The 15,146-nt window shown below is 36.5% G+C and overlaps 1 protein-coding gene across 2 annotated transcripts in view; it reads left to right on the top strand.

Moving 5' to 3' along the window:
- Positions 1 to 15,146, top strand: part of HTT (huntingtin) — an 85,657-nt gene that overhangs the window by 10,445 nt on the left and 60,066 nt on the right. Inside the window, exons 5-18 of one of the 2 annotated variants that reach the window (XM_040554613.1) lie at positions 596 to 675; positions 1,098 to 1,236; positions 1,468 to 1,609; positions 3,055 to 3,233; positions 3,719 to 3,923; positions 4,758 to 4,805; positions 7,968 to 8,048; positions 8,469 to 8,833; positions 10,645 to 10,768; positions 11,051 to 11,169; positions 12,102 to 12,213; positions 12,588 to 12,728; positions 13,482 to 13,640; positions 13,729 to 13,826. In XM_040554613.1, coding sequence (XP_040410547.1) covers positions 596 to 675; positions 1,098 to 1,236; positions 1,468 to 1,609; positions 3,055 to 3,233; positions 3,719 to 3,923; positions 4,758 to 4,805; positions 7,968 to 8,048; positions 8,469 to 8,833; positions 10,645 to 10,768; positions 11,051 to 11,169; positions 12,102 to 12,213; positions 12,588 to 12,728; positions 13,482 to 13,640; positions 13,729 to 13,826 — 1,992 coding nt within the window. The remainder of the gene's footprint in view (positions 1 to 595; positions 676 to 1,097; positions 1,237 to 1,467; positions 1,610 to 3,054; positions 3,234 to 3,718; positions 3,924 to 4,757; positions 4,806 to 7,967; positions 8,049 to 8,468; positions 8,834 to 10,644; positions 10,769 to 11,050; positions 11,170 to 12,101; positions 12,214 to 12,587; positions 12,729 to 13,481; positions 13,641 to 13,728; positions 13,827 to 15,146) is intronic. The other variant, XM_040554614.1, reaches the window with a different exon arrangement.

Genomic DNA, 15,146 nt, shown 5'->3' with positions numbered 1-15,146 from the left:
TTCCAACAATATTGAGGAGCTTTACTATATCTTCAGATACTGGGTCTAAACACGCTCTAGCTCAGGTCATGTGCGTTAGTGAAGATGTCAATACAGACTAATAGTTACTAAATTCAGAATGCAAGCCATTAAGAAATGATGTAGGTTGCTATATGGAATTTTTTGCTGTTCACTGGAGCTGAAGGTTATTTACTTGCATATTTCCAGTGCTGTCAATTTTATGCTGCATTTGTATTTCTGCAAGTGTTCCAGTGATTTTAGACTCTCATATCATCAGTGTCTCTTTGTTAGTTGATGACTGTCTCTGTGGTATTTTAAGCTGATTTCAGCAGAGTGGAGATCTCAGACATTTCCTTCTGTTTCTTGATGTTCTTTCTTACTCATTTTGGGTCACTTGGAAAATTCCTAATACCAGCTAGAAAAATAAAGGCAGTCGTGGATCTGACTTTCCTTCCTTTTAGCTAGAAAAATTTTAAGGCTTCCAGATACCTTGTTTTTTATCTAAATAAAATTGTATAAGATTTAAGCAATTGTAGACATTCTATTAGGGAATGGTTTTGCTTTATGAAATGTAACAGTTGCATGCTCTATTTAGAATGGTGCTTCCCGAAGTCTACGTGCTGCACTCTGGAGATTTGCTGAGCTTGCTCATCTAGTTCGGCCTCAAAAATGCAGGTAAATTCATCCTAGTAGTGAGCTTTCCAATGAACATTTACCAAAATACAGATGCTAACAAAATTGTAGTGTTCTCAAATTTTAAATATTCTTCTCAGCCTCCCCCCAGTTATATTCTTGTCATGTTGTCTCTGAATTAGCTTTGAGTAGCTAGTTTTCTTTTAGCAGAATTTTAGTTCTGTGTTGTACATAGCTGTGAGAAGGGGAAGAAGGCTTGTGAAGACGTTGAGTTTTTTCATGTATTCTTCTTAATTCTTAATGTCTGCTAATTGTATTCACCTTGTTTTTCTATGTTATATGTAGCTAATGGAAATATTTTGTATGATTTAGTCGTTCTAAGAATTTGTGTATGAATTAAAAAAGGTTTTGGTGGGTACAGTTGTTCTTACCTCAAATTAATGTTTCTCCTTTGTCATACTTAGGCCATACTTAGTGAACCTTTTGCCCTGTTTAACACGAATAAGTAAGAGACCTGAAGAATCAGTACAAGAAACACTAGCTGCAGCAATACCAAAAATCATGGCAGCATTTGGCAATTTTGCAAACGACAATGAGATTAAGGTATCTTTAACCTAGTAGTACTCCCTGTTATATCTCAAAGCATGGTTAAACTACCGCTATTATCAATCACGTTGCAGAAAGCAGTATTATAGCTGCATTTATGAATTAAGGCAAAAGTTGACTTTGCTTGATGTAATGCTTGGAATAGATGAAAAAGACATTTGACTTCTTAACTTTTAATGAGAAAGAAAAAGAGAGAAAAGTGAATTAAGTGACATATCTTGTTTTTAGGTTTTATTGAAGGCTTTCATAGCTAATCTCAAATCCAGTTCCCCTACTATCCGTCGAACTGCGGCAGGATCAGCAGTAAGCATCTGTCAACATTCACGAAGAATGCAGTATTTTTATGCCTGGTTATTGAATGTACTTTTAGGTAAGATTCAGAGGAAAAAATAAATTTGCTTCAGGTGTAAGTAATATGAATTTCATTTCTCATGTAAGATGCTAAATATGTGAATGGTTTTCAGGCAAAGAAGGGACACTTAGTCTATCAGTTGTTCTGCTTGTGCTTGCTTTATTTTGTGTAGTTAGGTGATATAGATACTAATGTTATTTGTATCTCGTGCGTTTGGAAATGTTAATTCAGTTATGTTGAAAAGAAACAGCCAAAGCTAAGGAAGCAAGTAGCCTATTGGAAAAATGAGGAAGTCTAGGCATTCTTCTGCAAGACCTTGCTCAGGAGTCTGTGAAGGCTTTTACTGTTCAGCAGCCTGGTTGTTAGTGCAGAGGGTCTGAGGTGGAGGATATGGCTGTTCTTAGTGTCGTGATCATGTACCCTGTAGCCTCCTAAAGAAGAGGTACCAAGTTGATTCTTTTCTTGAAAACCTAACTTGAGTACTATAAGTATTTAATTCTACTAAAAGATTTTTTTTTTTGCTTTAAAAGCACACAAATTCATGTGAGGTAGTTGCTTCCATATTCCTTTATCTGAGAAGTTTTTGCAATCTTTAGGGAGATCTGCAGCTGATGAAACACCTGAATCGTAGTGGAAACTTTTGTCTCAGTTGTGGTACTGTGCAAGGGTTCTTTCATATGTAGACTATATTGCAAATGGAGAGGGAAGGAAGACAGGCAGATGTGTGAAGTATTACCCTGCTAGCCTTGCTTCTTAAAAGAAGAGGTGAAAAATGCAAATGTCACGTCCATGTAGTGACTTCTCTCATTCTGACTTGAGAATGGTGTATTACTTTCTCAGTCCTCGTTTCTCTGTGCGCACGTTGTCCTTTCCTGCCTCAAAGGTGCTGTTTTGTAATGTCCTAGCAATGGTACTGAATTTAGACAGTAGTATTAATAGGAACATAACTTATATTAATTCCTGTATTTTGAATTTGCTTCTTTGATTAGTGGGTAAATATATTGAGCAAGATTTCCAGTTGAAGGAGGCAGCAAAAGTATAAATGTTATTCATTAGGACAGTAGTATGTGTTCTGGAGGGGGGAGTTATGCTGGCCCTGAATTGAATAGCCAAGTGGAGGGAGGAAGTTACTCAGTAAGAGCCTCAGGGATTATTTAAAAAATAAAACACAGTTGTGCTGTTATTAAACAGAAGAGGTAGGAAATAGGAGAAGGGAGCCAGGGTCCTCCGATCATCCTCCCACATGACCTAAATCATTGCCAGGAGTGTTAAATAATACGTATGTTCAAGTGTTTCTACACTTAACATTCTTTAGTTGCTGCTAGATGGTGGTTTTTTGTTTGTTTTGTTTTTTAACAGAAACTATTATACTGACTACACAATTTGTGTAGTTACGTTTGTACATTTGTGGTGATATTTACCATTGTTAGTAAGCAGTTTGGCTTGTTCTGCTCTACCCCCAGGCTTGTTGGTTCCTGTAGATGATGATCATCCTACTCTTTTAATTTTGGGTGTTTTACTTACACTAAGGTATCTCATACCTTTATTGCAACAACAAGTAAAGGATACCAGCCTGAAAGGCAGTTTCGGTGTAACAAGGAAAGAAGCAGAGATTTCACCTTCACCAGATCAGCTTGTACAGGTAAAACACAAATAATAACCCTAACCTGAAGAGTACTATTTGGACTATGAGGGGGAAAAAGTATTTCAAACAGTATGATGCAACACTAGTTTAGTGTAGAACTTTCTGGATTCTTTTCTCAAACTACTCTTCAACTTGGTAACTGATAGTTGGTCCAGTGGTTGGAATTCCTGATAAATAACTTTAATAACACGAAATCCCAGAAAAATGCTTGCTAGGTGTTCCTAAAGGAATTCATAAAAATTACTGCGTTCTTTGATGTGATTCCTCCTCCTGTAACAATAAGCAAACATAAGAGACTTCTACCAAGAAGGCAGTTAAATGGCTACATTGAGATGAGCTTTTCCTCTTGGTAAAGGATGATGATGATTAGATGCAGCATATCTCAGTCATTTTGAATGCACCACTGAAATTTAATGTGGTATATGAGAACAAAGGTAGTATGTTGCGTCTTCACAAGCTTACTCTAGTACTTTGTTTTTTAGGTTTATGAACTGACTCTGCATTACACTCAGCATCAGGACCACAACGTTGTGACCGGAGCTTTAGAATTATTACAGCAGCTCTTTAGAACACCACCACCTGAACTTCTCCATGCCCTGACCACTACAGGTGGCATTGCACAGGTCAGTGTATCCAAAGATGAATCCACCAGCAGGAACCGGAGTGGGAGCATAGTGGAGCTCATAGGTGAGCTATATTTTTGTTAATTTGTGTAAAAGGAAATGATTGCAGGCTCTAATTTCTTTTGGGTAGCATTAAGTATGAAGGATAAAATAAAAAGTGTAAAGGTATACATGGTATTTTTCCAGGTACAGGAAAAGATCCTCTCCCACTTCATTTTCCTTTAAGTGGGTGTACATTCATTCAGTATTGTGGAACTCCAGAGTATTTTGTTTTGTGTTGATGACTTTTTGTTTACACAGAGCAAGTTAACCATGGTGATTGATACTGTTCACAAAATGAATGTTCTCACCAAGCATCTGACAGTTGTGATTCATAGAAAGCTGATCTAATCAGAATTTATATTAACTAAGAGCTCCGTGCTAAATGCCAAAAACAGCATGAAATTAAAGCATGACTTAACTTTATCTATAACTTAAAATCAGCTATTAATGTTCCTGTTTGTGAAGTGCATGTTCTTAAAATTGTCTCTTAACTGCTACTTACCTGTTTCAAAAGAATCAGTCTCTGATTGGATTTTCCGTTAGGACTTCTGCATTGAACTAATGGATCATTATAGTATTGCTGCTCTTAGACATAATTCATTAGCCAGGAGCAATCATACCAGTGAAATTTAGAATACCGATTTTTTTAAAAGCAAACTTCACACAACTTGCACAGAAAATTAAAAAGTCATTTGGTGGCGAATGACCCAAAAAAACCCCCTTGAACTTCAAAAGCATCAAGTTTGCTATTTCTTCCTGGCATTTTTTTTCCCTTCCCATTTGAGGCTTTCAGAATTCCTTCGTGATTTCAGCAGCTCTGTCTTTGCCCTGATATGTTACTTTCTGTGATTTGCAGCTGGAGGGGGGTCTTCATGCAGCCCTGTTCTTGCAAGAAAGCATAAAGGTGATTATTTCCAAAATCAATCTTTTAATTGTGTTCTCCTCGGATTGCCTCCCTCCCTCCCTTCATTGTCTTGCTGAACTCTGGTCTTCATTCATAAATACCTTCCTGTTACCAGCTGAGCTTCATCACTGTAAATCTTAAAAGAATTCTGACGTGACTTCTGATATTGCAACCAAGATGTTCTAAAATTATTCGAAGCAGTATTGTTCTTATTTTTGCTGTAATGCACTGGCAAAATTATGCTGATGAGTATTGAGGCAATTTTCAGTTTTAAAGAGCATATTTCAAAATACTGTCTGAACAGGGCATTCCTCCTTTTAACAGTAATACTTAACTTTTAACATAACTCACTAAATAGTTAACCTTCCTGTTTTTGTGAGTCCTGTTTTCTTCCTCTTTCACTAATGCATGTGTATGTTTGCATGCTTTGATGTGATGCTTTTTGCTTATTTTTTATGCCCTGTCCTTGATGATCAGCATTATTAATTCTGTGTCTTACTGTGTATGTTTAATTTCTTCAGTAAGTACCTCATTTGGCAGGATTTAAAAAAATAATAAAATTTACTCTGAAGTATTCTTTCCCAGTTTGTGCATGAAAGTACTTTGTATCTAGTTATATACTTTGCTTAAGTTATTTCACAAAAGAATCATTCTAGATACAGCTGGCAACAGATGACAAATCTGTTTTAGCTGAGGAAGATGTTACTACTGCAGTGGAACAATGTGTGAGAGTAGTGCAGTCAGTGCAAGCATACTAGGCAGAGAGATGTGCAATACTGTAAAAAGGAAAACCTCAAGGAAAGATGGCTTAAGACTCAATAGGATTATTCAGACTCAAAGGACTGCTGTAGCTCCTAGCTTACTTTTTTTTCCCAACTATGTCCTTCCATCTTTGTGTGCAAAGAATCTCATTATGCTTTATTGCTGTAGCAATATGCCTAAACATGAAATAGTGGGTAGAGCTGAATAAAATAAGAAATTATCACTGGATCAATAAGCACTAGTTTAAAAACAAAAGAGTGAATGAAAAGGTGCTCTGGAAGTAGGTACTGCTGCAGCATCCAAATGTGAGAGAATGCAACAAATCAGAATAACAATGCTTATCACTTCTAAATGAAGAATGGTAGAATTATCACTTTGATGCTTAAAATTGTTAGTGGTCTTTAGTGGAGATTTAATAATAGTATGAATTCAATTAAAGTACTTGTTAAACACTAACCTTCCCTTCACTTTATGGGAAAACATGTATGGAGCCGTCAGTTTATATCTTCTTTCAAGATCATGATACAAAGATTATTTTGTGGCCTAAAAATGTTATAACTAAATTTGTGGAAATTTGTTCATGATTTTGAATTTTATGCAGGTTTAATCTCAAATTCTGAATTGTTCATTTCCTACTGCTCACCATTGAAGAAAGGAGGGAAAATTAAGCTTATTCCCAATTCCTACTCGAAGTAGTCTTGCAGTCTCTTGGCATATAGAGTAGTATGCTTCGGTGGTTAGCCATGGGTGAAACTTCTCTAGCTATAACATTCTTTTTCTATGACCCTTATGTTAGAACTTGGATTTTCTATGTCTCTTCAATCATTTTGCTTCAGACCAACTTTAGTTTGGAGCAGCTGGCCTGTGCTAGTTTGTTTGTTTCAGCTTCAGAAAATTATTTGCGAACAAGGCTGAAAGCTCATTCCTAAATAAAGGAATATGTTCTGCATCTTAATTGACTTTTGTTCCTCAAAACAGAGGAACAGTATTCAGTGGCTTGTTTTATAAACTTATGTAAATATTCAAAGCCTAATATGCCTACTAAGTGTTTTTCAGTGTCCTTCCTCTTTTTTCACTTAAAGTTGATCAGCTGTGGAAAGTAGAATACCCAAGTTTGTTTCAGTGAAATAGACATAAATGGGGGAAAGAATAGAGAAAAATAAGCAATCTTTTCATGCATTTGGTTGGGAATTCTTATCACAGTTTACTCACTCTTGTGGGAAAGTGTATTTCTCAATGAGCTGCTGTTATTTTATATAGCATATACACGGAAATGTGGTTACCTTTCTGCCTTACTTACAGGCTTGAATAGCATAAAACATACTTTTATGAAGGAGACAGTTTTACGGTGTTTTTTCTGCATATATATGAAGCAGTTATGATAGGGAAATGAATACAAAAGTCTGTTAATGCTTTTCTTCCAATGGTAACTTAAATGACGTATAAAAGAATTCACCTGGAGTTGTTAGAACACTGGTATCTTACGTGGTAAATCTTGGACTACCAGTGAGGTTTAATCTAAAGTGCAAAACAGGCTTGCTGTCATGAATCCCTCTGTCTGAGCAAATGGCTTGCGAGATCCAGAAGGATGGCCTTAATTATTTCCTCTTCTTTTCAGTATAGTTGTATCCTTGTTTTGCTCCCAGGCAGTGGGTATCTGCAGGTGTCTTTCTTTCTCCACTGCCTCTATTTTAAATAGGCATTAAACTGTGAGTAAGTGAACTCTTTTAAGATGACTGTTAAGTTATAAGTGATTCTCTTTCTTCCTGTGGCAAAAGCCTCCCTAAAAAGTTTTACCTTAGTGGCACCTGGATCTTCATGTCTCTTGTCCATGGTTCATCACTCTTTCCCACTTACATTGTCTTGTGCTTCTAGTCTGTGCTGCTCTTCCCCCTAAGCATTTTCCTTTCTTGTACCATTGGAGTTCCAAGCCCCAAACTAAAAGTAGCCTTTACTTGATGACTTTCACAGCCTTAAGGAGAGAGAGGTTATTTTATTATTTGTGGTGCTTAATGTCCCTCCAAGTTGGGGGCAGACATGTGGATGCCTTAGTAATGGGACATACTTGAAGAAATTAGTGGGATTTTGGTCACAGTACACAAAAATAAACTGGAATGAATGAGGACATAAGTTGTTTATTGAATGGTTATACCACTCAATAAAATTGCTTAACTGTGTGTCTTCATTGCTGTTTCTTTCCTGACCAGACAGTGAGGGTCTGGATGTTTCTTCGTTTCTTTCTTTTCTTGCATCTGTTGCCTGCCATAGCTTTGAAAAGTTGTTTGGATAAGCTTTTAAATGCAAAATTTATTTATTTTTAATAACTTCAACTGTTCAGGATTTCAAGTCAGCTTTAACTTTGGTAAACTGTAAGGCTTTTTCTTACATCACACTTACCAGGTAAAATACTTCTTGGTGAAGAAGAAGGTTTGGAAGATGATTCTGAAACCCGATCAGATGTCAGTGCTGCATCATTTGCAGGTACTTGGCTTTCCTTTTAGCAGTGCAATCAACCTATGTTACTTTACATTACAAAACCTTTATTTTTCTGACAGTACATAAGATACAGAAGTGTGCGTTATGGTGACAACAAAGTAGATGGGCACTCAAAGGATGTGATAGGAAAAAGTGAAACCTTAAATGCTCTTGGGTATAAAACTTAAGTAATGAAGTTGACTGCCTATTTTTTTTAAAAGGATCAGGCTGTCACTGGCATAGATGGATGGCATAAAGGTGAGGAAGTATTCTAAGAGATCTGACAGGTGATTGTTTCTTTACAGTAGTTTAACTGTTTAGTCATGAATTTTCCTTAGCCTGGTTTAATGTAGTATTTAAAGATGTGCATGTAAAGAGTGAAACACAAATTTAAGCATTTGGTTGACCTATAAATGTCTTTTGCAGCTTCTGTGAAGGGCGAGATTACCAGTGAACTAGCTTCTTCATCGGGTGTATCAACAGCTGGGTCAGCAGGGAGTTCAGCTGCTGATACTACTGGACACGATATCATTACTGAGCAGCCACGCTCTCAACATACGTTGCAGTCAGACTCTGTAGACCTGACGAGCTGTGATTTGACAAGTACAGCTACAGAAGGGGAAGATGATGATGTGCTTAGTCGAAGCTCCAGTCAGATCAGTGCTGTCCAGTCAGATCCCACTATGGACTTGAATGACGGTACACAGGCTTCCTCACCAATTAGTGATAGCTCTCAGACTACTACAGAAGGTCCAGACTCAGCTGTAACCCCTTCGGACAGTTCTGAAATTGTAAGTGTGCAACGGGCAGAGGGGGGATCCCCTTCAACTGAGGGGCCCGACATATCTCAGAGTTCTTCCATGGAGGGCCCAGACTTGGATTCCTCTCCTTATTCGTCTTCTACTTTTCCATCCTCAGCTAGTAACAATGGAAAGGTCAGCGGCTCACACCCCCATTGGAGAGCTTGACCTCCTTTTAACACTTTCACTTGAGCAATAATTAAAAACTACAAGGCTCTAATCAGTCAGTTCAAGTGGGTAGGTCGTGTGAAGGCAAGCATCAACAGTTTGTCACTCATTGGAAGAATGCCAATATCAGAGGCTTGATATAAATACATCCTCTGAATAACATATCCTTCAGTTTGTATAGATCCGTTAATAATTCTTTGGGTGCAGAAGAACTAATGGAAGTGTTAAAGGGTGAACAGTCTTATTTGGAATGCTAGAGGAATACTTCTGAAACCTAACACTTCACATTGTCTTCTGCCCGTGCTTTTTCACTTGGCAGCACAACTCATTTTTGTTCTTTTTATTCCATCTTACAAATTGCTCCTATACTCAGCAAACATTGCATGATTTACTAATGTAACAGATATCTAATAAACATATGAAGTATGCATATACAGTACAGCTATGAGATTTCTTCTAGGCAAGTATATCCTGAGGCAGTAATTTAAAAAAAAAATAATAAAGGGAAAAAATTAATTCTGGAAGCCAGAGAAAATACATAAGGGGAAAAACTTAATATTTCATTTTTTTCCAAATATTGTTGAACTTTTGGCTGAAGTTGATAGTTTTAAAGAGTAATAGTCTTTTACAGAAAATGGTAAATTTACAGTTATGACAGGCAAATACACCTACAAATATGAAGATAGAGGAACTAAAGGAGTGATGGTAATTGCATTGTCTCTGAACAAAATGTAGACAGTGCAGAGGTCAAAGTGAGCAGACGTTTAAAGGCAAGTTACAGAGATTAACAAGTGGTGCATATTGCAAATTCTTGTCAGACTGTTGCATGTGTCAAGTTTCATAATATTTATTAACTGTAATTACAAATAAAATTATTTTTTTCCCCTAACTGACAGGCTAAGTGGCATCCCCTTTATCCACATGCAGGCTTTTTAATGAAAGATTTCAAGGCACTTGCTTCAGTTATTCCCTGACTTGTATCATGTATTTCCTGATAAACTTAAGGTTTTTTTTACTGTCTTTTTTATGGTTACCAATTTTTAGTCTTTTATGGTTATTTTCCTCAAATATCTACTGTCTGTACGCTGTATTGGTCAAAATCAGGTCAAAATCCTTTCCATGTGTGTCCATTTCAGCACTGATTTAGAATGAAGGGATTAAAATGAGTTCAACCTCACTTGTCATTTTTAAAAATACTACGTGTTGTGTTCTGTTTGATTTTTGTATATTCAAGACAAATGAGGTTATGGGAGAGTTTGACAGCAAGGGACAGGTTTGATTTGTGACAATAAAGCTGTTGGTTTTGATTTGTAACTAGCGAGATAATCTCCTTTGGAATAAGGAAGCATGGGGAGTTGTAGAGGAGGTATTGCACTACATGCTCAGCTTTCTCAGTGCTCACATCCAAGTTCATGGCTTAACTGGGAGACTGTCAGATCCTGACTATGTCCTGTTGCGGCTCAAATGCTGGAGGAGGGAGGGAAGCTGCTTTGGGGCCTGCACGCAGCTGTACACTAATCTGTCAGGCTCACATTTGCTTTCAAAGTATTTCTAGATTACTAACACTGCATGTTTGAGCGTTATTACCGTGTGTTAAGCTAAGTTATTTTAAGTAGTGTCTTTGTACTCTGTAGGTTTTGGAGGGTGCTGAAGGACAATATTCTGGAATGCAAATTGGGCAGCTGCAAGATGAGGAAGATGAAGCTGCAAATATTCTCCAGGATGATTCATCAGAGTCTTTCAGAAATTCTTCTATGGGTATGTTGATAAATAAAGGAGGAAAAAAATACAGAACTGGTGACACCTTTAGGGCAGATGTTACAGGTGAATCTGCTATAATCTAAGAGACCGAAGACTTAAATGGATGTGAAAAATAAATAACTAGATTGAAATGTAAAATAAATAATATATTTTAACACTTCTAATGAATAACTTGTTTTGATCACTGCTAATTATAAACATGAAAAATAAATTAAGTTCAATCTAAGTGCTTTTAATTTGCATCTAAAATGGTGTGTAATGAATTGCCTTCTTTTAAAGCTCTTCAGCAGCCTCACATGTTGAAAACCACGAGCCATAGTAGGCAGCCTTCTGATAGCAGTGTTGATAGATTTACATCAAAAGATGATGCAGCAGATCCTGGTGATCATGAAAATAAGGTGAGAAGCGGTCACGGTGGTCTGGTTCAAAGTTTGAAACAATTAAGTTTTGTTTTTTTAAAAATCATTTGTGGATGTGTAAATTGGTGATGAGCATGGGTAGCATATATACATAGTGTACTTGGTTGTAGGTCAAAATAACTAATGTTGACTAGTAAATCTGAGCTGTAACCTGAATCTCATTTAACATAAGGTGAATACACGAACTTTTATACTGAATGCAATCACCAGCAAAATGAAAACAGATCAAATTTTTAAGCTGCTGAGAACACAAAGCCCTTTTGTCTGTGCGTTAACAGTGTACGCTATTACCTGAAATATCTTTGCGCTGGTTGCTAGCTGTGTAGGTAACTTTCATCTCCTCAGGAGTTACTTATTCCTTTCTTACTCTTTGAGCCTCTCTTTCTGCAGAGGGGCTTATGCAGTTCAAATCACTGGCTAATCATTTCCTCTTGTGTTTGACTTTAGTACTGGACCTTATTCTGAGCTGGGGCAAGAGATGTTGGGTTTGTGGGAGATGGAAGTTAGATTAATTTGGGCTAAAAGTGCAGAACGTTGTCAGCCTTCTTTGAAAACAAGAATTAATTGCTTCTCATAGAAAGTTTCCAAAGATCATTGGTTGGTAACAAAAAGTAGTTTATCAGACTCCTCCTGATGTAAACAGCAAGTCTGGGTAGTTCAGAAAGTATACAGAATGATTGTTGCTTCTCTGATTAAAATTAAACCAGATTGAAACTTGATGCTGGAGACCTTACAAAACTTTCCAAAAACATTTTAAGACCTTCGTTTGGAATATGTATTAAGCACACTTCATATTGAACCTCTGAAGTTTTGGGAATGTGCAGGATTTCTCAAATTTGTTATGCTTAATATTTTGTTTAAATTGAAGATTAATTTTTATTTATATAAGACTTGTGATTTGCCTTCAATAGCCCTCCAGGATAAAAGGAGACATAGGTCACTATACCGATGGAAATTCTGCTCCTCTAGTGCACTGCGTTAGACTTCTGTCAGCCTCTTTTCTACTTACTGGGGAGAAAGGAGGTAAGCTTCTCTTTAACACTCATTGGTTCAAAGCTACAAAGTTGTAAATGTGATCAATTTACTCTGATTTTCTAAGATCATTTTATTAAAGAATTCTGGTTGCTTTTTTTTGACAGTTCTGTTTTAAATGATCACACCAGAGTACAGAGAAACTTAGTTAAATTTATGCAATTTTTGTGATGAATCCAGTTTTGAACCATTTGACATGTTACTGTCATCTTGTCAGATGCTCAATTGCACTTACCATTTGTAAACTCTTGTGAGATAAACCTCTAGGGCTATTGCACATTTGAACCCTTTTGTTGGGCCATATTTTTTCAGAGAGCTTTTAATACTTTAGGGAGCTTTTTAATATTTTATTTTCCTTTTCCCAGCTTTAGTTCCAGATAGAGATGTGAGAGTCAGTGTAAAAGCCCTGGCAGTCAGTTGTGTTGGAGCAGCCATTGCCCTTCACCCTGAGTCTTTCTTCAGCAAACTGTATAAAACACCTCTTGAAGCAATGGGAGAAGAGTATGGTATGTTGTAGTTCAAATCTTCCTTTTTAATAATGTCTTTGGGCTTCCAAATAAGTTAAGCAGCATTTACAGTGAAAACTCTTTAAATCCAGCTTAGTATTTGCAAACAAATATTGCACCAATTTACGTTAATACACTGTATGTGCTAGTGGTGTCAGTTACAGAGCCAGTGGAAATAATGTTATTGAACGTAGTGTGTATGGTGATGATTTTGTTTATTTTTGCTAATAAGAGTTAAGCTTTAGTGGAAGAACTCTTATGTCTTCAGACAAGTAGTTGTTTTAGCACAATTACTATATAGAAGTTGATTGTTTCCCTTATAGCTTCTTCTAATTTATTTCAGGCTGTTTTATAGCTGGTTTCGAAGGCATGTGGTTCATTCGTATGAATAATACAATATAATCTTATGAGTGATACAGTATAATCAACAGGGACCTGGAGAATTCAACTGGTTTGATGCTGATAGCAGCAAAGGGTGGAGTGTTGACCAAAACCTCTTCTTGGATTCACCAGAGCATTTTGTGTGCAATCACAATAAAACATTAGTGGTTTTATATGCAATTCTCAGTATGAATGGTGTGATTGTGTGTATTACATGGAAGAGATCTTTGTAAGGTAGAACAAAGAAAAACTGTGTGTGAATATGCTGCTGTTGATTTGTATGACCAGTACCTTCACTGAAACATTTTTAGGGATCAGGTAAGTCGAAGAGTAGTATCTTTAAAATAAAGTAGTTGCAACTTGTTTTCTTAGAGGAGCAGTATGTATCAGATATTCTGAACTACATTGACCATGGAGATCCCCAGATTAGAGGAGCTACTGCTATTCTCTGTGGAACAATCATCAACTCTATTTTACTTAAATCCCGCTTTGATGTGGAAAAATGGCTAATAAACATCAGAAGCTCAACAGGTAATGAAGATTTTTTAAGAGTCTCTCTTTTTCTTTCTGTGTCCAAAATTTTCTTTTGTTTCATTGTTCTAAATTCCTTTTTTGTTAGGAAATCTCTTTTCCTTGGTAGACTGCATACCTCTGTTACAGAAAACGCTGAAAGACGAGTCCTCTGTAACATGCAAACTGGCTTGTACAGCTGTGAGGGTAAGCAGAAGTAATAATTTACTTGCACCACCAGAGATCACAGGGGCATTATTCATTGTCTAGGATCCACTATGTATAAATATGGAGCATGAAAGACTTTTTCCCCAAGAAAGTTTATTGTGAAGTACAGAGATTCAGGCACAGAAATGTTGAACAAACAAATGGAAGATAATTATATTGGTTAGATCATGTAGCAGTATAATATAAAGATGATATTTTCAGTCATGATAAATGTACAGGTATGAGCTGTAATGTTCTGTTAACCAGCAACAGGATGAGTGAACTAAGTAGAAAGGAAATCTAAGCTAAACAGGGAAGTTTGAACGTTTAGCACCTGGATATAGCCTGTATTTAGAAATCAGAAAAGAAATGTGACAAATGACAAGTGAAATGTTGATTGTTTTCTGAGATAATTAAATAAATATACAAATCTCAGAAAAGCAAGTGTTGTAAATTGGGTGAAGGATCCACCGGGTAACTGTTAAAATAAAAGACGATAGCTGAATTTGTGAGTGGAACTTAGAGCACGTGATGTTATTTCTGTAATAAAAAAAATCTGTGGAAGTTGTCCTTTTCAAAAGGAGAGATTTTTCCTTGATCAATTTTCCAAACGTTCCCAAAAAAAAAAAAAAAAAAGTAAGAGAGAGGACACAATGAAGCCCAAGGGAAATGAATACATCAGGGACAGGCACAGTGTGGCTGATTGTATTACAGTTTATGGGTCAGTGAGGCAAAGTGTAAAATGCATATATTTGATGGATTAAATTATGGTTTCATGTGATGACAGGAGGAGTCTGTGATGCAGTTGGGGGAAGGAAATCCAGCTAGTGAAACGATGCTATTTCTTTAAACTTCCGTTCCATGATCTTATTAGCTATGTATAATGGTTTCACTTAGGATTTATTTTTTTTCAAGAAGACTTCACTAGATATTTCTCTGTTCATATAACATATACTTGTCAATTATGACTTTTTTCCCCTCTAAATATATAAAGTTGCCTGACTTCATACCTTCAGCAGAAATATTCAGAAACGTTTTCGGTTGCTAATCTGCAAACAAGAAAGCGTGTTTTCATGTAGTAAAGTAAGACTTCAAGGTTTTAAGGTTCTGCGTCTCTTTCTAAAAATCACACATTCTGCATATTTTTGAACAGTCGTTGAAATAAGGAGGTATGGCTTGTTCAAAATCCAGAAATTGGAACCAGGTATTTAAAAATATCCTGTGGAAGTTATGTGAGGCAGTTTTTGAACAGATAAAAATATAATGCTTGTGCTCATTATGCCCCCTCACTTTTTTTTTTGGACAGTTGTCCTCTGATCA

The sequence above is a fragment of the Cygnus olor genome, chromosome 4 (genome assembly GCF_009769625.2).
Source record: "Cygnus olor isolate bCygOlo1 chromosome 4, bCygOlo1.pri.v2, whole genome shotgun sequence".
Classification (NCBI taxonomy): Eukaryota; Metazoa; Chordata; class Aves; order Anseriformes; family Anatidae; genus Cygnus; species Cygnus olor.
This window is presented reverse-complemented; position numbering and strand designations above follow the sequence as displayed.